General features: G+C 35.2%; 5 protein-coding genes across 5 annotated transcripts; all 5 read left to right on the forward strand.

Annotated features, from left to right (window-relative positions):
* Nucleotides 1-391: 391 nt before the first annotated feature.
* LOC109612874 (general odorant-binding protein 56h-like) lies at nt 392-1,010 on the forward strand. The gene is made up of 2 exons (XM_020037339.2): nt 392-554; nt 612-1,010. Exons 1-2 carry the CDS (start codon nt 498-500, stop codon nt 957-959), a joined length of 405 nt encoding a protein of 134 aa, XP_019892898.1. The 5' UTR covers nt 392-497; the 3' UTR covers nt 960-1,010.
* Nucleotides 1,011-4,113: 3,103 nt separating this feature from the next.
* Nucleotides 4,114-4,639, forward strand: LOC109612875 (general odorant-binding protein 56h-like). The gene is made up of 2 exons (XM_020037340.2): nt 4,114-4,192; nt 4,250-4,639. The coding sequence occupies exons 1-2, from the start codon at nt 4,133-4,135 to the stop codon at nt 4,595-4,597; spliced, it is 408 nt and encodes a 135-aa protein (XP_019892899.2). The 5' UTR covers nt 4,114-4,132; the 3' UTR covers nt 4,598-4,639.
* Nucleotides 4,640-8,043: 3,404 nt separating this feature from the next.
* On the forward strand, nt 8,044-8,685 carry LOC101891822 (general odorant-binding protein 56h-like). The gene is made up of 2 exons (XM_011294922.3): nt 8,044-8,128; nt 8,190-8,685. Exons 1-2 carry the CDS (start codon nt 8,069-8,071, stop codon nt 8,535-8,537), a joined length of 408 nt encoding a protein of 135 aa, XP_011293224.1. The 5' UTR covers nt 8,044-8,068; the 3' UTR covers nt 8,538-8,685.
* Nucleotides 8,686-10,255: 1,570 nt separating this feature from the next.
* LOC105261915 (general odorant-binding protein 56h) lies at nt 10,256-11,145 on the forward strand. The gene is made up of 2 exons (XM_011294918.3): nt 10,256-10,523; nt 10,731-11,145. Exons 1-2 carry the CDS (start codon nt 10,467-10,469, stop codon nt 11,049-11,051), a joined length of 378 nt encoding a protein of 125 aa, XP_011293220.1. The 5' UTR covers nt 10,256-10,466; the 3' UTR covers nt 11,052-11,145.
* A 6,700-nt stretch (nt 11,146-17,845) lies between these two features.
* LOC101891997 (general odorant-binding protein 56h) lies at nt 17,846-18,902 on the forward strand. Its single transcript, XM_005185179.4, has 2 exons — nt 17,846-18,055; nt 18,411-18,902. Exons 1-2 carry the CDS (start codon nt 17,999-18,001, stop codon nt 18,777-18,779), a joined length of 426 nt encoding a protein of 141 aa, XP_005185236.1. The 5' UTR covers nt 17,846-17,998; the 3' UTR covers nt 18,780-18,902.
* The last annotated feature ends 4,731 nt before the right edge of the window (nt 18,903-23,633 follow it).

A 23,633-nucleotide genomic window follows, 5' to 3' on the forward strand; every position in this document is an offset into this window, starting at 1 on the left:
ACGGACAGACAGACAGTGGAACGGACGGTCATCGCTAAAAAGAAAATTCTATAGTACTTTATGCTGATCAAGAATATAAATACTTTGTAGGGTCTAAAATTTATATTTCGAGGAATGGTATAGCATGAAGTGTACATTAAGCTCCATACTATGGTGGTGGGTATAAATAAATGGAAGAGGGGGAAATTTGTACCTCTATTTAGGTTACTCTTCGGTATAAACTTTCAAAACGCCAATACACGTGTCGTCTATTTTTAGCTCTATTTGCATAATCCCTTGGGTTTTAATTGATTATAGTATTATTTAAATTGAAATTTGACAAAAACATGCGTGTAATTTAAAACTATTAACGTCTAAATTTGGCTTCTAATTAAACGTAAGTACAATAATTACTTAATTCGTTTTAAAGAGCGCCGGCTAAATACCATATAAATTTTACAAAATTCTTGCAACATCCAATAGTCATCGTTTTGCCCATCGACTAAAGACCATTAAAAATGAAGTTTCTCTACAGTGCATTGGTGTGCCTAGCTTTCTTTGCGGATATTATAATTGTAGGTTTCTGAATATCCATCCAAGGATGTAAATTAATATTTTGTTCTTATTTTCAGGCTGATTTGGAAACCTATGCCGCATCAGTTGAGGCTTGCAAAAAGCTATTTCCAGTATCAGAGGACGAAATTAAATCCTTTTATGAGAATAAAACCGTTCAATTTAGTAATGATTTTAAATGTCACACAAAATGCATATTGGAAAAGGAGCATATTTTCAAAAACGGAAAAATGGATGCAGATTCGTTTTTAAAACACGCCCTGCAAATGCCTTCTTTGAAAAACCACCAAGCTGAGGTCCTGAAAACCCTAGCCGAGTGTAAAAACATAAAGGGCAGCAATGAGTGCGATACGGCTTTCAAATTGGGAAAATGTCTGTTTGTGGATCACACTACATTTGTTCACTGATCTGAAAAAAATATTTTTAAAAATAAAATATTGATGGATTGGAAATTGACAGTTTTTTTAAGGGATTGCCCTTTTCACCTAAATCTTAACAAATATAAATAAATAAGATGCATTATTTTGTCTTAGTTTCTTCGCAAAACAATATATTACACTGTGCAACAATTTTCAGGCCAGTGCCAAATGTGTTTTTCAATACAGAGAGAGAACCCTGGAAATAGTGGAAATTTATCTCCTAATCTTCATTCATTTTCATAATTTCATTTTGATAATTTTTGTTAAGAACCCTTTCTTTTTACCAAGAACTCAAACAACCGAAATTTGTCGAAATATGGAGGGCTATAAACTAACGTAAGCCGCCATGACCTGTATAAAATTTAATGCTCCAGCTTAAATTATGCAAAATATTTGAGGATAAGGATACATATTTATAATCTGGCCTGGGAACCAAAAAGCCCTTTAAGATTTACATCTACTAACCGAGTACAATCACATCCACTTAGAATTTCCCCCGCTCAGATTTGCCGTTGCACATTGTTATATGTCAGATAATTATTTTCCCTTACTCGCATATCCTTCGTTACAATTGTAAAGGGTATCATGTCTTGGTGCATTAGTTTGTAGGATAAAGAAAATGGGATATGGTGAATATGGAAATCGCTTTTATATACAGGGTGAGATGAAAAAACTGGATTCAACTTCAGACTGCTGTAATTTCTAAGCCACTCGTCCGACAGCTGTTAAAATTATTCCAGAGACAGTTCATTATATTGTTTACTAGCGCACAAAAGCATTTTGGTGAGAATATTCCAGAGAAAAAGTTATTCGTGATAGAATTCAAGCGTGGTAGTGTAATTTCTTTATATTTGGCTGGAAAACCACAAGTGGCTATCGTTAGAGCCCTCCAGCATTTAAATGTGAATAAATCTTTTGTGTGGTATACCATCGCTCGTTACCGTGATACTGGTAACGTAGCCCGACGTCAAGGATGTAGACGGAAGAAAACAGCAACATCAGTAAAAATGGTTCGAAAAGTAAATTAGCGATTTGATCGAAACCCGCATCGCAACGACCGAAAAATGGCTCGCGAGCTGAACATTTCGCAATATTCCATTCGGCAAATATTGAAAAATGAGCTCGGGGTAAAGCAATTTAAACTCCAAAAAGTTCAAGAACTTATACCTCAACAGAAAGAAGATAGACTCAAAAGAGCTAAAGAGTTGCTTCGCTTGGCCGAAAGTGGTGAACTGCCGAATTAGTTTTTTTCCGATGAGAAAATATTCGTTGTCCACCAGTTCGTAAACAAACAAAATGATCGTGTTTATTTACCAAAGAGGTCAGCTGAAAATGTGCACCTTCGGTTGGCCACCAGCGCCGCCATAACGGCTGATGGTCGCTCTCCGCCCGTATTAATTGACCATGGCATCAGAATAAATGCCGAATATTATAGCGAAAATATTCTTGGACACGCAAACATTTTGGCAGCAGACCTTGGACATTCCAACAGGACTCAGCACGCGCCACCCAAGTATTTCCAGCGCACAATGGCCACCAAAATCTCCGGATCCGGAATCCGTTGAGCTACGGTGTCTGGAGTATTTTGGAAAGCAAATGTCAATTACCTCAAGCAAGCGCTTCGACGGGAATGTGCAAAGATCAACATTCGGGCAGCGTGTGACGGTTTCATTGGCCGTTTGAGGGCTATAATTCGTGCCAAAGGTGATCAATTCGTACAAATCTAAACTTATTCTAAAATTTGAGGCTATTTCCAACATTTTTTGCTTTCATTCAATAAAATTTAAAAAAAAGTAAAAATTATCGCGTTTGACTTTGTTGCAGTTTGTTATCTCACCCTTTATGTGGGAACTATATCCAATTCTTAGGCGATCTCGATAAAATTTAAAAAAAGGTATTTCCGAGCAAAACAACAAATATTATTGTTGTCAAATGCATATTACGAATGTGAGGGACTAAAACACTTAAGGACTTAAGTACTTGTTTCTAGGATGAATTCAGTCGGAATTGCCAAGATTCAATTCATTTGGGCTGTTCCAATTCTGATCCAATTCTGATCCGATTCCAATAAAATTTGACAAAGGTATTTCTGGGCTGTATCTTATATTGGGTACCATATATTTTTATTGTGGATTGCATATTACGAATGGTAGGGAACTTAAACCCCAAATCGATGAAGCAACTATATAAGAGCTACGGCTATATCTGAACCGATTTTCTCCAAAATTGACGTAATTGCTTCTAGGCTGAGTTCAATCGGAAGTGCCAAAATTCACTCCATTTTGGCTAATATTAGCCATTTGAAGATACATATATGGGAGCTATACCTAAATTTGAACTGATTCTCAGCAATTTCAATAGGGTTCGTCTTTGGGCCAAACAAATATTGTTTGGAAAATTTCATCTCAATCGGATAACAAATGCGACCTGTATTTTGTTAACAAAAATACATGGACAGACGGACAGAGTGACTGATATTAACAAATCGACTCAGAAAGTGATTCTATGAAGATCCTCTAAAGTAATTACGGGTCTATCTCGCTTCTTCCTCCATGTTACAAGTAAGTGTACGAAGACATAATACCGTTACCACTATGGAGTGTACGGTATAAAAAGTCACAGTTTCGTGCGGTTTCGGGGCTGTTGGCATCATACTGTGAATGATGAGCGCTACTGTTAGATGATATTGTGCTTTCAAGGTCAAAATGCGAGAGCTTTACTTACATGACATGAGGTTTCAAAAAGACGGTGTCACTTGCCTCACATAGAGTGGAATTATCCATATATTAGATGTAGAAACATATTTACGGTTGTGGTCTGATATCGGCGATACAATTACAAGGAAAATGTGCATGGCTTCGAGGATCAAATTTTAAAAATGTTAATCGAGAATTCATTTTTAAATTGAAAATTTTCTCAGGAAGTACAACAACCCTTGTGACTTATAATTTGTTAAGTATCATATAGTCTCAAAATTAAAAAAAAAAAAACATTTAATTATAAATAATTTGCATATAAATTCGGCACTTCATTTAACATAATTATAATAATTACTAAATTATTTTATCAAAACACACGCACAGAACAATGTTCATATAAATTCATCAACATTTCCCCAACTCCCACAATAGTTAAAGTTAACCTTTCAGAGTAACACACCAATGATGAAATTTCTCTACATTGGCTTGGTGTACATGGCATTCGCCATAGGAACTATAAGAGTCAGTTGATACATTTATTAAATATCAAATTATATCACACATTTTCCTTTCTTCCAGGCCGATAAGAAAAGCTTTATTGCCTCAATCGATGCCTGCTCAAAGCAGTATCCAGTCACCGAACAAGAAATGAAACAATTCGTCGAGGACAAAACCATGCAATTCAGTGAGTCTTTAAAATGTTACGTCAAGTGTGTCCTGGAAAAGGAACATATTTTGAAGAATGGAATGCTGGACACTGAAGTCTTTGTAAAAGGTGCTCTGCAAATTCCCTCCCTCAAAAATCATGAGGATGAAATTCGTAAAACTGCTGAAAAGTGTAAAAATGTAAAGGGTGTCAACGATTGTGATACGGCTTTCAAGTTGGCCAAATGTGGTTATGCCTATCATAATTTATTTGTGCATTGAGTGACATTTTTAAAGAAAAAAATATTTATAATAAAACTTTGCTATACCTATGCATTTAATTAAAGAATTGCTGCAGTTACAGTGCATATATTAATCGGTGTTGAAAAGTCCAAAGCAGTGTCAACTTTAAAATTGATTAAGGAAAGCTAAAGAGTAGATTCATGTATCTCTCAATTGTTGTAGAACTAGCATCGAAACTAATTGAGAAACGAGTAATAACGTGGCAAAATATTTAAATGTGGTAATATGTAGGTATTTGCCGAATAGTGAAATATTTTAAGTTGAACCGATTTGGGGATAATGTTAGTCCCTGATATGATTTTCAAATTTGATACAGGGTCTAATAGGAGTATCTCCTTTTCGAAATGATTAATTTTTTTGAATTTCGGTTCTGGTAAAATTTTGTTTTATTAGACCAAACTTATTATATCCGTTGAAAAATGAGAAAAAATTCTGTCGTATCCGGCTTGCAATTCTTAAGCTATGAAAGATTATGTATACATGTAGCAAACGGAATAAGTCAGAATTTGGAATTAGAGTCACTGATGGAGTGCAGGATAAATGTGCCAAAGGGTTCTTAGAAATTCGAACTTTAAGATCACGAACAGTTTTAAAATTTTACTAAACTTCTAAAACGGTGCCATTTGGCATTATGTGAATGGTTGGAAAATAATTTTGGTATATGAAGGTAGTTTTGGAAATTTTTACTAGGTGTGAGAACTGTACTTAATTGCACTAAATTGGGAAAAGATTGGTTTAGGGTGAACGGATGAATCTGGAATTTTGAAATTTTGTATTGGCATCCCTGTTGATGGTTGGTTTATGATAAAGAGGTGGTTTTGGAAATGGTTACAAATGCATGAAAAGTACTAAACAGTACTGTATTGGTGCAATTTTGTATTGGTTAAACAGATAGTGCTCGAAATCTGAAATTTGGTATTAGTATCGCTTTTTTTGTGTAGCCTGGACATGTGAAGGGGGTTTTGGAAATGTGTACTATAATTGTACGTAAAGTACTGAATGGTACTATTGGGTGAGGAGATAAAGATGAAATTCTGAAATTTGATATTTAGATTACAGACGGTATCTGTATTTGAAATTTAGCGTTGGTTCGGAAATTCTACAAAAATAATTAAATGGTCGGTAATAAACAAATGTTGATATTGAGTTGCTGTTGGTATCTGGAATTGAGTTTTAGAAATGTGTACTATAATTTTTAAAAATAGTAAGTGGTACTAAATCGGGTAAAGGGATTGACATGGAATCTCGAAATTTTATTTAGATGTCAGTATTGGTTACTGTGGTTAAGATATGGAGATGGTTTTGGTAATAAATTTAGGATTAGTCTTATACTCAAGCTTCAGTCCCTAAATTTGATATTGAGTTCACTCTTGGTTTCAAGGATTTGGATATGATGGTGTCCAATTTTTATACCTCCACCATAGTGTGGAGGGTATTTTAAGTTTGTCATTTCGTTTGTAACACCTCGAAATATACATTTTAAACCCCACAAAGTGCATGTATTCTTGATCAGCATACAGTTCTATGCCGATTTAGCAATGTCCGTCGGTCTGTCCGTATGTCCGTCTATCCATCTGTGGAAATTTCTCTAGCTTCCGAACGAAGGCCTAAAGGGTTGCTTCGCTTGGCCGAAAGTGGTGAACTGCCGAAAAACAAACAAAACAAAATGATCGTGTTTACTTGCCAAAGAGGTCAGCTGAAAACTAAAATCTCCGGATACCAATCCGTTGGACTATTGTGTCTAAAATGTTTTGGAAAGCAAGGTAGGCAATAAAAAATAACAAAGTGTCGATCACCTCAGTCAAGCGCTTCGCCGGAAATGGGTCAAAATACCGCAGAGCAACATTCGGGTAGCGTGTGACTGTTTAATTGGCCGTTTGAAGGTCCATGAAACAGTCACACGCTGCCCGAATGTTGCCAGAGGTGACCAATTCGAACAAATCTAAACTTATTCTAAAATTTGATGCTATTTCCGACATTTTTTGCATTCATTCAATAAAATTTCACAAAAAAGTTAAAATTATGGCGTTCGACTTTGTTACAGTTTTTATATCTGGAGGACTTTTGGTATTGAAAGTAAGCCATGTAGGTCCACCTTTTTGTATAGCCCCATTTAACGTTACCTCCCTATTTTCGGAACTTTGATGATTTTAGCGACATTTTTCACCAGAATTATTTCAAATTTGATATTTGAAGTTCATAATGGGTACTACAGCCTATGACAAACACTTCTGTATGCAGGTCCACGTCTTCGTATAGCCCCCATATAACTGTACCCCCTATATTCGGTATTTTGAAGATTTTATTCAAGTTTCGCATATGAATATTCTAATGGCTTATGACAAGTGTTGCCTATGTAGGTCCACGTCGTCGTATAGACTCTAACATAACGGCTACATTCGGTATTTTTAAAATTTTAGCAGAATTATTAACGGTTTTTATTTTTTTGAAAATTGCCAAATTCGTTCCTAATGGTGTAGGGTATTCAAAGATCCGCCCGGCCGAACACAGCTTTTTTCATAACCTACAACACTATGTGTTGTGTATGTATGTGTTGTTGTGTTGTTCCAGATCTAGGAAGACCATAAATGTTGCACGTCATCTACCAATAAATTGGAAATGAGCAAATTAGTTTAAGTTGCTATTATTCGAAAATTAGAGAACTAAACCTGATGGTTTTCTTTTATTATTTGTCACAATATCTTGTGGAATTCTTTCGAGTATCTCGCCTATATAAACTGTATCGTTTATTATAGTGTTGTAGGGTATTCAACGGTCGGCCCCGCTCGACTGTAGCCTTTGCTTACTTGTTATATGTTTAATTTGGTATTTAAGGCTGCAAGAGATAACTATCCTTGTAGTATTAAGTTTGTCTACATAGATTCCCGTTTTGATATGGCCATCATATAAGGGCCTCACCCTCTTTATGCTTTTTTAAAAAAAAATGACTGCATTGTCTAAACGGTATTACTGGTATTTGGAGTTTGAAGCGGAACACGATTGAATTCAGACACTTTTATATAAATTTTTTTCTGTTGTTGCAAAATGGTAAAATATTTTTCTTTACCCAATTTTGAGGTTACTAAAATTTAGGCCCAGCCGAATTAAGTGTGGTTTTTCTTGTATTTTTTTTAACAAGCGAGAAACGTTTTAGCTCTCTTTAAGCTCTTTCCATAATTTTAAAGCTGACCTGATGCGAACTCCGTGTCAGCCAACGACTAGTACGAATTTATTTTCAATGAAGCAGTTAATTTGAAAATTAAGGAAAAAATTAATTATAATTTATTTGTATATAAATTTCTCGTTTCATTAAGCACAAATTGAATAATTATTAAACAAATCCAACAATAGAGGAACAAAAAATTTTAATCTGAATTCCTATAAATTTATCGATGTACTATGCAATAATCAGAAGTCTTCAACTTTCATCCGTTGCTAAAAGGACCAGCAATGAAGTTTCAATACTTTTCCTTATTTTTGTATTTGGTAATAACCATTGCAGTTGTTAAAGTAAGATCCTGAAAATATTGAAAATGAAACAGAACAAAATTTAGTGATATTCTCTATCTAGGCTGACAAAAAGAGCTTTACTGCTGCCATTGAAGCCTGCAGCAAGGACCATCCTATAACTGAAGCTGAACAAAGACAATTCTTCGAGGACAAAAATGCCGAATTCAGTGACACCTTTAAATGCCATATGAAATGCGTTTTGGAAAAGGAACATATTTTCAAAAATGGCACCCTAGACGAGGAGGCATTTATCAAGCACTCCCAGGAAAATCCAGCTCTTAATACGCATGAGAATGATATACATAAGACAATTGAAGAATGCAAAACTGTAAAGGGCGCGAACGAATGTGATACCATATTTAAGATTGTGAAATGTCTTTACGGTCATCGTACATTGTCTGTGCAGTAGGTTGCACAGAGTGAGAGAGAGAGTGGGAGTAAAAGAGGGAGTGGGAGTGGGAGTGAGAGAGGGAGTGGGAGTTTAGTTCTTGATATACCGAGTGAATACTTATTCTTATATATAATAATAAATTGTTTTGTGGTAATATTCTATTAAATTTTGAAATAAAATGCAAAATTACTAAAAAAAAAGTAAAAGCTGTAATTTCAGCCTTGCCGAACTTTTAATACCCTCCACAATTTGGAACGAATTTGGCAAGTTTCAAAAAAAAATCCATTAAAAATTCTTAGAATCTTAAAAATACCGAATGTAGCCGTTATATTAGAATCTATACGACGACGTGGATCTGCAAAGGTAACTTTTGTCATAAGCCATAAAGATATTCAAATGCAAAACTTGAAAAAAAATCGGTGAATAAAATCATTATTGGGGGCTATACCAAAACGTGAACCTGCAAAGACAATTTTCTGTCTTAGGCTTCACAATTCCTGTGAATAATATCCCTAAAATCATCAAAATACCAAATTTCAGGAGGTACCGTTATATGGGGACTATACGAAGACGTGGACTTGCACAGACAATTTTCTGCCATAGACTGTAGTATCCATTGCGAACTTCAAATACCAAGTTAGAAACAATTCCGGTGAATAATGTCGCTAAAATCATCAAAATTTCGGGAGGTACCGTTATATGGGGTCTATACGAAGACGTGGACCTGCACAGACAATTTTCTGTAATAGGCTGTAGTATCCATTACGAACTGCAAATGCGAAATTTGAAACAATTCCGATAAATAACGTCGCTAAAATCGTCAAAATACCAAATATCGATAGGTACCGTTATATTGGGGCTATACGAACCCGTGGGCCTGTACAGACAATTTTCTGACTTAGGCTGTAGTATCCATTGCGAACTTCAAATACGAAACTAGAAAAAATTCCGGTGAATAATGTCGCTAAAATCATCAAAATACAAAATTTCGGGAGGTACCGTTATATGGGGTCTATACGAAGACGTGGACCTGCACAGACAATTTTCTGTAAAAGGCTGTAGTATCCATTACGAACTGCAAATGCGAAATTTGAAACAATTCCGATAAAAATACCAAAATACCAAATATCGATAGGTACCGATATATTGGGGCTATACGAACCCGTGGACCTGTACAGACAATTTTCTGACTTAGGCTGTAGTATCCATTGCGAACTTCAAATACCAAATTTGAAACAATTCGGGTGAATAATGTCGCTAAAATCATCAAAATACCAAATATCGAGAGGGACCTTTATATGGGGTCTATGACTGACTTAGGCTGTAGTATCCATTGCGAACTTCAAATATCAAATTTGAGACATATGCGGTAAATAATCTCGTTTAAATCACCAAAATATCGAAAATAAGGAGGTACCATTATATGGGGGCAAGGATTGTCTGCAATTTAGAATTTGCCGTCGGCACATGTCTCAAAATATTTGCCAAATTTGAACCAGTCATATATCACTTAATATTGGGCTTATTTTTGGCACCTGTCAACGCTCACTCTGAAATCTAAAGACTAAAAGTCAAGTATTCCAAATGTAAAACAAATGCCAGACTAAGATAATTTGAGTGATTTGACAATTTTGGGAAATTTATGTTAGGTAGAACTTCGCTCTTGTGAAAAATTATCAATCTTGCCCAGACGTTATGGTTCAATTGAAAAATTTAATTTCAAATTATTTTGTGACCCATGCAGCATGAACCAACTGCTAGCTGTCTGCAAAATTCAAAATAATTGGTAAATATCCGAAATAACTGCCTGCTACATCACAAATACCATTTTAAGTGCTGAAACATTGGTGTGACATGACTACCTAAACAAATTTATTCACATATATAAGGGCTTAAATAATCAAAATAGAGTGAAAACCTCAGTGAAGTTCTTGGGATCAAGTCACAATGAATTTAAAATATATTCTAATATTTTCTCTATTTTGTGGAGCCGCATATATAAAGGTAAACGACTTGGAAACTATATACTCCTTATTCACAAGTATACAGTTTGTCAGAATGGAGATGGGTTTTTAGAAGGGACAAAGAGAGAGAGAGAGAGAGAGAGTGAGAAATTAACATTTAACCCAATCCTTTTTTCGCCAACTTTCCTGTCTGTATTCGAAAATAAATATTCGTTAATTAAATCAAAATTTTATTTTTTTTTTTCAGGCCGATTTGGACAGCCTCTCCTTGGCCATGAAGGACTGCCTGTTAAAACATTCCATAACCCAGAAAGAAATGGATATGTTTTTAGAGAACATGTATGCCAATGTTACGGAAAATTTTAAATGTTCTATGAAATGCGTGTTGGAAAAGGAAGGCATTATGAAGAACGGAACATTCGATGACAAAACCTTTGAGAAGAAAGCACTTTCTGTCTCTCTTCTGAAGGGTCAGGAGAAACAGGTTATACAAGCTGCCGAAAAATGCAAGAACATCAAGGGGTCCAACGATTGCGATACAGCTTACAAAATTGTACTATGTCTTTAGGAGACTCTAGCTTTTATGTTTTGAAATGTAATTACATTTTGAAATCTAACTTCAATTGTTCTATATATATATATATTTGAATTTATTGTGCAAATGAGAGAATATTAATGTGAACTTGAATGTGGTAAAATCAAAATATTGAATATGAGGAATGATTTCGTTTAACAATTCAGAGTAAAACGAGCACGGATATGACGGTATATATACACTACGCCACATAGTTGTAGGGTTATTATGTCTTTGTGCATTTGTTTGTAACATGAAGAGGGAAACGAGTTAAACCCATAGTAAAATAGAATCGCTTTCTGAGTCGATTTATGCATCTCCAACCGATTTCGGACTAATTGTGCACTAAATTGTCCGCCCCTCCGTCTGTCCATATTAATTTCGAATCACTCTACAGGTCGCAATTAGGGCCGATCCTCACTTAATTTAAAATGGAGGTAGGGCTATGATCAGAATAGAAGCCTATTGCTTTTGGAGATGATCGCAAAATATTTAGGGTTTCCGACGCGGAAGTTAGCATGGGGCTAGAGCATAGGGCTGGGCAGAATTTTTTTAATTTTGATGGTCATCGGGTAATATTTAGCGGGTGAAATATACCATAACTTTACTGTTAAATTAAAGTGAAATTTCCCACTAAACTGCGAATATTTTTAATCCGGGCGAAATTACAAATACGCGAAAAGATAAATTCTGACCGTTACGTTAATGCCGATTGTAAAAATATCGGATATATAGCGAAATATATACAATGTGTGTATACAAAGGAAAGGGATGTTAGCTAGAATGCTTATATCTTAATAATGGCTGGACCGATTTTGACAAACCTTTGCAATTCAGAATGTCCTCTTGCCATAAAAGAATAATAATAGTTAATATAGGTTTCGTAGCATTTTGTTATATTTTTATGATCAGAATAGAAGCCTATTGCTTTTGGAGATGATCGCAAAATATTTAGGGTTTGAAATGGGCCAAAAACTGAACATTTTCCTGATTTTGCAGTTGCTCTACAGATCGCAATTATAGACCATTCGACCATTGGGGCTAGAGCATAGGGCTGGGCAGAATTTTTTTAATTTTGATGGTCATCGGGTAATATTTAGCGGGTGAAATATACCATAACTTTACTGTTAAATTAAAGTGAAATTTCCCATTAAACTGCGAATATTTTTAATCCGGGCGAAATTACAAATACGCGAAAAGATCAATTCTGACCGTTACGTAAATGCCGATTGTAAAAATATCGGATATATAGCGAAATATATACAATGTGTGTATACAAAGGAAAGGGATGTTAGCTAGAATGCTTATATCTTAATAATGGCTGGACCGATTTTGACAAACCTTTGCAATTCAGAATGTCCTCTTGCCATAAAAGAATAATAATAGTTAATATAGGTTTCGTAGCATTTTGTTATATTTTATTTTTTTTTCTCATTTTTATCGCTTCGATTTTTTCAATTTGACTTATAATATTGAAGGACACATTTTGTAATATTTTTTCACTCTACAACACAGGTTGGGGTTATTATATACAGATTAAAATTATCGTTCGATCCTCACGAAAATTTTCATAGGAGTAGGGTTAGGCTCTGACGAGCTATGCCAATTGTTTTTAAAAATGTCCGCAATATATTTATGGATTGAAATGGACCAACAACTAAAAATTTTCCTGATTTTGCAGCCGTTATAAAAGTCACAAATAAAAACCAAAGGACCCGATATCTCACATGAAGTTAGAGTTTAGGACAGCGGGTAGAACGGACCACTACTTTTGTGTGAAAAAATACCAACATTTCCATTCTACCGAAACGCGGAAAACACATTAAAGGGGAAATCCAAAATACACAAAAGGCAAACTTCTGTTTTTTATGCTGATTTCGTTGACGAATATAGCCAAATATGGTAGACAAGCTAATCATATAGATGAGTCTAATTTTGCAGATACAGTGGGGCCTCTTGCTTTTGGAGATGATCGCAAAATATTTAGGGGTTCAAATGTACAAAAAACAGAACAATTTTCTGATCACACAATTAAAAAGAGAGGTAAGGATAGCGAAGAAGTCTAGCATTTTAGATGACCATTGGATCATACTTATCTGTAATGTCCCTGGTCAGAAAGCTCCGGCCAATTTTTGACTTTCCTCACTGTTTTTTCGTATTTATATATTTTATTTTTTTATACCCTACACCACATAGTGGTAAGGGTATTATGTCTTTGTGCATTTGTTTGTAACATAGAGAAGGAAACGAGATAGACCCATAGTTACTTTTGAGAACCTTCATAGAATCACTTTCTGAGTCGATTTATGCATCTGTCCATGTATTCTTGTGAACAAAATGCAGGTCGCATTTATTATCCGATTGAGATGAAATTTTCCAAACAATATTTTTTTGGCCCAAGGACGAACCCTATTGAAATTGGTGAGAATCGGATCAAATTTAGATATAGCTCCCATATATATCTTCATCCGATTTCGGGTTAAATGAGCACCAAATGTCCACTATCAGTCCAAATTACCTGAATTTTGGCACACCCAACCGGGTTCGGCCTAGAAGCAAGTATGTCAAATTTGGAGAAAATCGGTTCAGATATAGCTATAGCTCCCATATATATCTTTCATCCGATTTGATCTTTAAGTCCCTCACATTCCTACTATGCACTCCACAACCGTGATATTTGGTACCAGGTATTAGATGGAGCACAGAAATAGCTGTTTTAAATTTTATCAAAATCGGTTCAGATTTGGATATAGCTCCCATATATATCTTCATCCGATTTCGGGTTAATTGTGCTCCAAATGGCCGATATAAGCCCAAATGGACTGAATTTTAGTACATCGGACCAAATTCAGCCTAGAAGCAAGTATATCAAATTTAGTGAAAATCGGTTCAGATATAGATATAGCAACCATATATATGTTTCATCCGATTTAGTGTTTTAGTCCCTTACATTCGTAATGTTCACTCCACAACCGTGATATTTGGTACCAGATATAAGGTAAAGCCCAGAAATAGCTGTTTGTAATTTTATCGAAATCGGTTCAGATTTGGATATAGCTCCCATATATATCTTCATCCGATTTCGGGTTAATTGTGCACCAAATGGCCGATATAAGTCCAAATGGACTGAATTTTAGTACATCGGACCAAATTCAGCCTAGAAGCAAGTATATCAAATTTAGTGAAAATCGGTTCAGATATAGATATAGCAACCATATATATGTTTCATCCGATTTAGTGTTTTAGTCCCTTACATTCGTAATGTTCACTCCACAACCGTGATATTTGGTACCAAGTATTAGATGGAGCACAGGAATAGCTGTTTTAAATTTTATCGAAATCGGTTCAGATTTGGATATAGCTCCCATATATATCTTCATCCGATTTCGGGTTATTGACCACCAAATGGCCGTAATAGCATCAATTTTGGCAAATCCGACCGAAACCAGCTTAGAAGCAAGTACATCAATTTTAGTAAAAATCGGTTCAGATAAAGCTATAGCTCCCATATATATGTTTCATCCGATTTCGTCCTTAAATCCCTCACATTCGTAATATGCACTCCACAGAAATGATATTTGGTACCAGATATCAGATAAAGCCCAAAAGTAGTCGCTTTTAATTTTCTCAAAATCTGTTCCGATTTGGGTATAGCACCCATATGTATCTTCATTCGATTTCGAGTTAATTGTGCAACAAATCGCCAATATAAACCGAAATGGCATGAATTTTGGCATATCTGGCCAAATTCAGCCTAGAAGCAAGGATACCAATTTTAGTAAAAGTCGTTTCAGATATAGCTATAGCTCCCAAATATATCTTCATCCGATTTCGGATTAAATGTGCAGCAAATGGCTAATATTGGTACATCAAATTTAGTGAAAATCGGTCGGATACAGCTATAGCTCCTATATATACCTTTCATCCGATTTGTACTTTAAGTCCCTCAAATTCGAAAAATGTACGATACAAGAATAATATTTGGTATCAGATGCAGCCAAGAAATATCTTCTTTTTCAGTTTTACAAATATCGGTTCAGATTTGGATATACCTCCTATATATATCTTCATCCAATTTCGTGTTGATTGCGCACCAAATGTCCAATATCAGCCCAAATGTCCTGAGTTTTGGCAAATCTGACCGAATTCAGCCTAGAATCAAATACATCAAACTTGGTGAAAATCGGTTCAGATATAGCTATAGTTCGTAAAATGCACGATAGAATTAGATAGATTTTGATTTTGTACCAAATATCTCATAGAGCTCTGAAATGCTCTGTATAAACCTTTTTACGAGAGCCCCGCCCGACTTTTGAGCTTTCCTTACTGGTTTTTTTTATTTTTTTTTTTTATTTTTTTTTGTGATGGAGGTGCCAGAATTAGTAGACTAATGTTGTCCATTCTCGTATTTGTCCCCAGTTTTATTTGAGTATAACAATGTGCCATTCCACGGGAAGTATGATTATTCAAAATCTTGTCCCTCTGTGTGGGAGGTGCCCGAAGGAGTTCACGGATTTTTTTTATACCCTACACCACATAGTGGTAAGGGTATTATGTCTTTGTGCATTTGTTTGTAACATGGAGAAGGAAACTTTTGAGAACCTTCATAGAATCACTTTCTGAGTCGATTTATGCATGTCAGTCCGTCTGTCCGTCCGTCCGTCCGTCTGTCCATGTATTCTTGTGAACAAACTGCAGGTCGCATTTATTATCCGATTGAGATAAAATTTTCCAAACAATATTTTTTTGGCCCAAGGACGAACCCTATTGAATTTGGTGAGAATCGGATCAAATTTAGATATAGCTCCCATATATATCTTCATCCGATTTCGGGTTAAATGTCCACCAAATGTCCACTATCAGTCCAAATTACCTGAATTTTGGCACACCCAACCGAGTTCGGCCTAGAAGCAAGTATATCAAATTTGGAGAAAATCGGTTCAGATATAGCTATAGCTCCCATATATATCTTTCATCCGATTTGATCTTGAAGTCCCTCAAATTCCTACTATGCACTCCACAACCGTGATATTTGGTACCAGGTATTAGATGGAGCACAGAAATAGCTGTTTTAAATTTTATCGAAGTCGGTTCAGATTTGGATATAGCTCCCATATATATCTTCATCCGATTTCGGGTTAATTGACCACCAAATGACCAATATCAGCCCAAAAGGCCCGAATTTTGGCATATGTGACCGAGATTAGCCTTAAAGCAAATACAACAAATTTGGAGAAAATCGGTTCAGAGACAGCTATAGCTCCCATGTATATGTTTTGTCCGATTTGGTGTTTAAGCCTCTCACATTCGTAATATGCACTCCACAAGAATGATATTTGGTACCAGATATAAGATACAGCCCAGAAATAGCTGTTTGTAATTTTATCGAAATCGGTTCAGATTTGGATATAGCTCCCATATATATCTTCATCCGATTTCGGGTTAATTGTGCACCAAATGGCCGATATAAGTCCAAATGGACTGAATTTTAGTACATCGGACCAAATTCAGCCTAGAAGCAAGTATATCAAATTTAGTGAAAATTGGTTCAGATATAGATATGGCAACCATATATAAGTTTCATCCGATTTAGTGTTTTAGTCCCTTACATTCGTAATATTCACTCCACAACCGTGATATTTGGTACCAGGTATTAGATGGAGCACAGGAATAGCTGTTTTAAATTTTATCGAAATCGGTTCAGATTTGGACATAGCTCCCATATATATCTTCATCCGATTTCGGGTTAAATGTGCACTAAATGGTCAATATCAGCCCAAATCACCTGAATTTTCGTACATAAGACCGAATTCAGTCTAGAAGCTAATACGTCAAATTTGGAGAAACCCGGTTCACAGATAGTTATAGTTCGTAAAATGCACGATAGAATTAGATAGATTTTGATTTTGTACCAAATATCTCTTAGAGCTCTGAAATGTCCTGTATAAACCTTTTTACGAGAGCTCTACTAAATATGCATAGTGGTGTTGGGTATCATATAGTCGGCCCCGCCCGACTTTTGAGCTTTCCTTACTGGTTTTATTTTATTTTATTTTTTTTTTTTTTTTTTTTTTTTGTGATGGAGGTGCCGGAATTAGCAGACTAATGTTGTCCATTCTCGTATTTGTCCTCAGTTTTATTTGAGTATAACAACGTGCCATTCCACGGGAAGTGTGATTTTTCAAAATCTTGTCCCTCTGTGTGGGAGGTGCCCGAAGGAGTTCACGGATTTTTTTTTTCATTATCTCATCTGTTCTATGTCCCTCTCATTGCTTTTTAAAAGATAAATTATGTTCTTTGGGCCGATTTTGCGTATCTCCGAATCCGATCTAAGTTTTATGAAAATAGTATAATCGACCAAGTTTGGACGAAATCGAATACTCCCCTTAAGAGTTATCGTGCGAATAGGCAGGCAACACTATATACCCTGAAACTTATTTCGTCCAAAGAGACGTGGACCTTAAAACCGTTATTTTGATGAGACGAATTTCGACCGTAACAAATGATTTATACCTCCAGTAGTTATATTTGTGAGGGAGTAAAACGACAGACAAATAGTGGGCTTTTGAACATTCTGAAACTGAACTGTTGTCACTGCTAATACCAGTGTAGTTTTTTTTCTATAAAAACCTATAACATGTCAATCAAATTCAAACTTGAAACCAACATTTAAAATTTGGCAGTTTGTACATTTCAAGGTCCCCTGAAATTAGCCTAAAGTCAATCACACTGATAATCGTTTTAGTTGACATTTTCAATTAATAGTAAATTTAAATTAGCAATAAATTGGCATTTAAATGTTGGCCAATCATTGCGAATTTATTCTAGCACGGAAAATACAGTTCATAGAGATTTAATATAAATATGGATTTAGGGAGAAGGTTGCCAATAAACATAGGCTCTCAAGTTTATATTAAACGTCGATTTTTGTAAAACGAATTATGAAGCTTTTGCATTTTGTGCTGTTTTATATCCTGTATGACATCACGGGGGCAAAGGTAAGTTTTCTAAAGCATTTCTCGTATTTACACAGTTTAACTAAAGATCCTAATCGACTGTAAGAGTAGTTTTCGAAAATGTGATGGGTGCTTTCAGGCATACACGTTTGAAATCATAAGAAAGTCGTGAAAACATAGTTAGATCATTGAGGAAAGAGGAAAAAATTTCAAAATAATTTTTTCCAATACACTAAATTTATCCAAGTTTAGGCAAGATTTCCAGCAGACACGATAACAGAATCAAAAACATTTATAGAAAAATCCATTATATAAACACATTTTATATCAAATTTCGGTTCCTACAAATTTGTTTTTTCATAAGAAATAAATTTCCTTCCAAAACCTTCCCTTCTAGGCCAACATGGATGCCATTTTAAATGCCATGAAGCAATGCAATGATAAATTTCCAGTATCCCAGGAAGAAATGGAGAAGCTTATGCACGAGGTGCATGATGACGTCAGTGATAATTTCAAGTGTCACATTAAATGCATCATGGAATTGGAGGAGACTTTTGAAAATGGAACATTTGTGGACGAGAACTTTGTGAAAGAAGTTATGGAAGTGCCGTTGCTGAAAGATCATCAAGCTGACATCAAAACTGCCACAGACGAGTGCAAGAAGCAGCACGGGCTCAACGATTGTGATACAGCCTATGAAATAGCAATGTGTATTTATGGACGACTTCCTGAAGAGTTGGCAACTGGATTGCTGTCAATGTTGTGAACAATATTGTTTCCACAAGAGAATACAATTCTATACTAATCTATTAATTTTAAATTATATATTATATTATTGAATAAAAGAAAACGATTGCTGGACATTATCTACAAATCGAAAATAAAACAAGTAAGCAAAGGCTACAGTCGAGCAGGGCCGACCGTTGGATACCCTACAACACTATAATAAACGATACAGTTTATATAGGCGAGATACTCGAAGGAATTCTACAAGATATTGTGACAAATAATAAAAGAAAACCATCAGGTTTCGTTCTCTAATTTTCGAATAATAGCAACATAAACTAATTTGCCCATTTCCAATTTATTGGTAGATGTTGCACTTAAATGGTCTTCCTAGATCTGGAACCAATATTTCCCAAATACCTATAATCTTTCAGAAGTGGCAAAAAATGAACATTTATTAGTGGTTTTTGATTGAAACGCATCTATATGAGATACAGACATTTGACTATATTCTTCAACGAAATCAACGTTAACGAAATAGTCAGAAGTGAATTCTCCAAAAAGTCACTGGAATGGACATTTTCGTATTTTGTCTACAAAAGTTGGCAAACTCCTTCACACATTGAATATTTTTGGAAGGCCATCCAAAACTGCTTGGTTTTTGCAATGTCCGGTAACCCCCATTCAAATGTGCGTGAGGATCGGGCGATAATTACGACCTGCTGACAATTTTGCAGTTTTTTGGTCCATTTCAACCCCTAAATATATGGCGATCATCTCCAAAAAGAATAGGCTTTTATTCTGACCCTCATCTTATCTCCATGCAAAACTTCGTAAGCATCGGGCCATAAATGCGATCTGTATATGATATCCTGATATCCTAACTACTTAGTTTTGTTAGCTTTAGAAATATTACAAAACGTTTAATTCAAAATGAAAATATGCCAAAAATATGACAAAATTGAAAAAATATGAGAAAATTTTACAAAATCAATATTTTCATCTTTAGAGAGATATTTTTATGCGATTTTTTTTAGACGTTTTTTCTTTCCTGCCAAGAGGCCATTCTGAATTAATGAAATCTGTCGAAATCAGTTCAGCCGTTCTCGACATATAAGAGATTTTTCAAGCATATCTTCTTTGATAAACATATATAACGCACATATTTTGCTATATATCCGTTTTGTTGGATGTTAACATCAATGTAAAGATCAGACGTAACCTTGTCATGGCTTTGTGATTTCGCCGGAATTTAAAATATTCGCGGTTTAATGAAAAATTTTGAATTTTTTCAACAAAAAAGATATGGTCTATTTTACCCGCTAAATATTACCCGATGACCACCCAAATGGGTAGGCTTCTTCCCCGCCCTAAACTCTAGCTACATGCGAAATTCCGCGTCTATTGGTCTATAATTGCGACCTGTAGAGCAAGTGCAAAATCAGGAATTTTTTCAGTTTTTGGTCCATTTCAACCCCTAAATATTATGCGATCATCACCAAAAGAAATAGGGTTCTATTCTGACCCTAGCCCCACCTCCATTTTAAATTTCGTGAAGATCGGACCATAATTGCGACCTGTAGAGTGATTACAAATTAACATGGACAGACGGACAGACGGACGGACGGACATACATAGCTAGATCGACTCAGCTCGGCGAGATAGGAAGATCCATATATACTTTCCTATGTGGGAAATCAATATTTCGTGGTGTTACATAATTTTTGGCCCAATCAAACTTATAATACCCCCAACACATAGTGTTGTAGGGTATAATTATGTAATAAAAGTTTGGGTGATGAAAATTTCTTGTAAGTATTCAAAAATTTTATTGGGTATAATAAAGCCAGAAATGAAAAAAAATACCCTATAGGTCAAATTTCTGAGCGATGTAAAGAGTAGTTTTTTGATTGCAACCCTATAGGGCATAAAAAAATCAACTTTGTATCTACTTGTAAGAAAAGTACTAAATAGTAAAAAACGGAAATCCTAAAATTTTATTAAAATCTCACTGTTTATGGCTGTGGTTAACATATGAAGATGTTTTGTACAGGGTGAGATAAAAAAACTGCAACCAACTTCAGACTGCTGTCATTTCTAAGCCTTTCGTCCGACAGCTTTTAAAATTATTCCATTGACAGCTCATTATGTTGGTTACAAGCGTACAAAAGCATTTCGGTGAGAATTTTCCAGAAACAAAGTTATTCGTGATGGAATTCAAGCGTGATGGTGTGATTTCATTATGTTTGGCTGGAAAACCACAAGTGGCTCTAACCAGAGCACTCCAGCATTTAAATGTGAATAAATCTTTTGTATCTCGTACCATCGCTCGTTACCGTGATACTGGTAGCGTAGCCTGACGTCAAGGAAGTGGACGGAAGAAAACAGCAACATCAGCGGAAATGGTTCGAAAAGTAAAGAAGCGACTTGATCGAAAACCGCGTCGCAGTGGCCAAAAAATGGCTCGTGTGCTGAACATCTCGTAATATTCCATTCGGCAAACATTGAAAAATTAGTTCGGGATAAAGCCATTGAAATTCCAAAACGTGCATGAACTTTCACAGCAAAAGAAAGAAAATAGACTCAAAAGATCTAAAAATTTTCTTCGCTTGGCCGAAAGTGGCGAACTGCCTAGTTTGGTGTTCTCCGATGAGAAGACATTCGTTGGGCAGCAGTTTGTAAACAAACAAAAATGATCGTGTTTACTTGTCAAAGAGGTAAGGTGAAAATGTGCACATTTGGTTGGCCACCAGAACTCTTGCGCCGGCCATGGAGATGGTGTGGGCCGCCATAACAGGCGATGATCGCTCTCCTCTCGTATTAATCGACCGTGGCATCAGAATAAATACCGAATAATATCGCGAAAATATTCTGGAGAGAGTATTAAAGCCTCGCAAACATATAGGCCGCAGACATTGTTGGACAATCCAATAGAACTCAGAACCATCGCACTCAGCACGCGCCACCCAAGAATGGCTAAAAAAGGAGTTTCCTCGCTTTATTTCTAGCGCACAATGGCCACCAAAATCTCCGGATACCAATCCGTTGGACTATTGTGTCTGGAGTATTTTTTGAAAGCTGGGTTGGAACTAAAAAATACCAAAGTGTTGATCACCTCAAGCAAGCGCTTCGCCGGGAATGAGCTAAAATACCGTAGAGCGACATTCATTGCCCGTTTCAAGAACATAATTCGTGCCAAAGGTGAACAATTTGAACAAATCTAAACTTTTTCTAAAATTTGATGCTATTTCCGACATTTCTAGCTCTCATTCAATAAAATTAAAAAAAAAAAACTTAAAAATTATGGCGTTTGACTTTGTTGCAGTTTTTATCTTAACCTTTTAGATCCCTGATATTGACTTCAAAGGCCCCCATTGCCGGAATAATATGCGGAAATTGTTTCGACGTATTTTCCGATGGGGGACGTAAATTTCTCCCTCTTACATATTTCCTAAGTTTTTTCGATTATGATTCCATGGAAATTTCCTGATATTCATATAAAAGGTCCCCAAAGCCGAAATATACTTTCCATAGGGATGATATGTGGCACAAGATGTAAGCTACTTTGTAAATTTTTCCGATATCGGTTGAGATAGAAGGGATAGTATCCTTCCTCTTCAAATTTCTTGAATTTTTCGATGGATTCCAAGAATTTTATTTTCTTCTTGATAAAGAATTTTATTTTGATAGAGAATTTTAGCCCTCAGGCGAGTTACTAAAGGGGTCTTTTTGTCCCTTTTTTTCAGAATATGGTTAAAAACTTCCTTTAAACGGAATCTTAGCAGGTATAAATATTCTTTGGAAAAAAAGAAATTTCCTACCATTTTAGTATTATTTTTCAGCCGGAATGGCTGTCCTTTGGTGTGTCAGATTTTTTAAGAATACTAAATTTGATAAAGTATTAAACAGAGAAGTTAAGACAGACATAAGTGTGTATACAGTAGAAAAATAAGGTCGGTCGTCGACATGCTGAGCAAATATAATTTTCAATTATTTTATGTAAAATTAATATCACAATAATTTCACATATATGAGCCTTATTCGCGTAACTGGCGAAGTTAATGGCCTAAAGTTCTGTAATCAGCAAATATTTTGTTAATTGTATGAGTCATTTCAAATTTTTAAATTAAATATTTATAACCGATTTGAAAAGTCATTGAAAATGATTTTATTATTACTTTATGAAATTGGCTGACAGGTATTTAAAAAGTACAACAAATCAAAATTTCTGAGGTATAAATTCCCAAACATCCCGGTACTTTCTTGACAATTGAAATTGTTTACCTTTTGATATATGATGTTATTCTACTGGACATTGTGTGTTTTGATTTTCTTCAGCTGGGTAAGACTGCAGATATTTTTAAGGCATTATATATTTGTATATATTTTTTTTTAATTTTTAATTTTATTGGAAAATTTTAAAATTCCGATATCTTCCATTTGATTTTAGTCTCACCCTTGCCATGCCATGCCCAACAAATGTCTCAAGGAATTTCCCTTTTCTATGGAGGATGCTCCAACTACACTAGAAGAATATGTCAATGCCAAGGAAGATTTTCAATGTTACATCAAATGCACCATGGAGGAAATCAATACATTCTCCAATGGTGAATACCGACTTGAAAATGCAAAAAAAAGGTGGGAAAATAATCCAGTTACAAAAAATCACATACCTCAAATGGAGGAAATAGCCAAAGAATGTGCAATTCTAAAGGGGACCAATGAGTGTGAAACGGCTCATTTAATTAACATCTGTTTGTTAAAGAATTTTATTAAAGCCATACCTGATTTGCAACGAGTTTATGGAATACATTAATAACTAATAATATTAGTATGTGTGTTTTTTGATAATAAATAATAAAAATTGCAGCATTATAAATATTTAACTTTTTTT

The sequence above is a fragment of the Musca domestica genome, unplaced genomic scaffold, assembly GCF_030504385.1.
Source record: "Musca domestica strain aabys unplaced genomic scaffold, Musca_domestica.polishedcontigs.V.1.1 46, whole genome shotgun sequence".
Taxonomy (NCBI): domain Eukaryota; kingdom Metazoa; phylum Arthropoda; class Insecta; order Diptera; family Muscidae; genus Musca; species Musca domestica.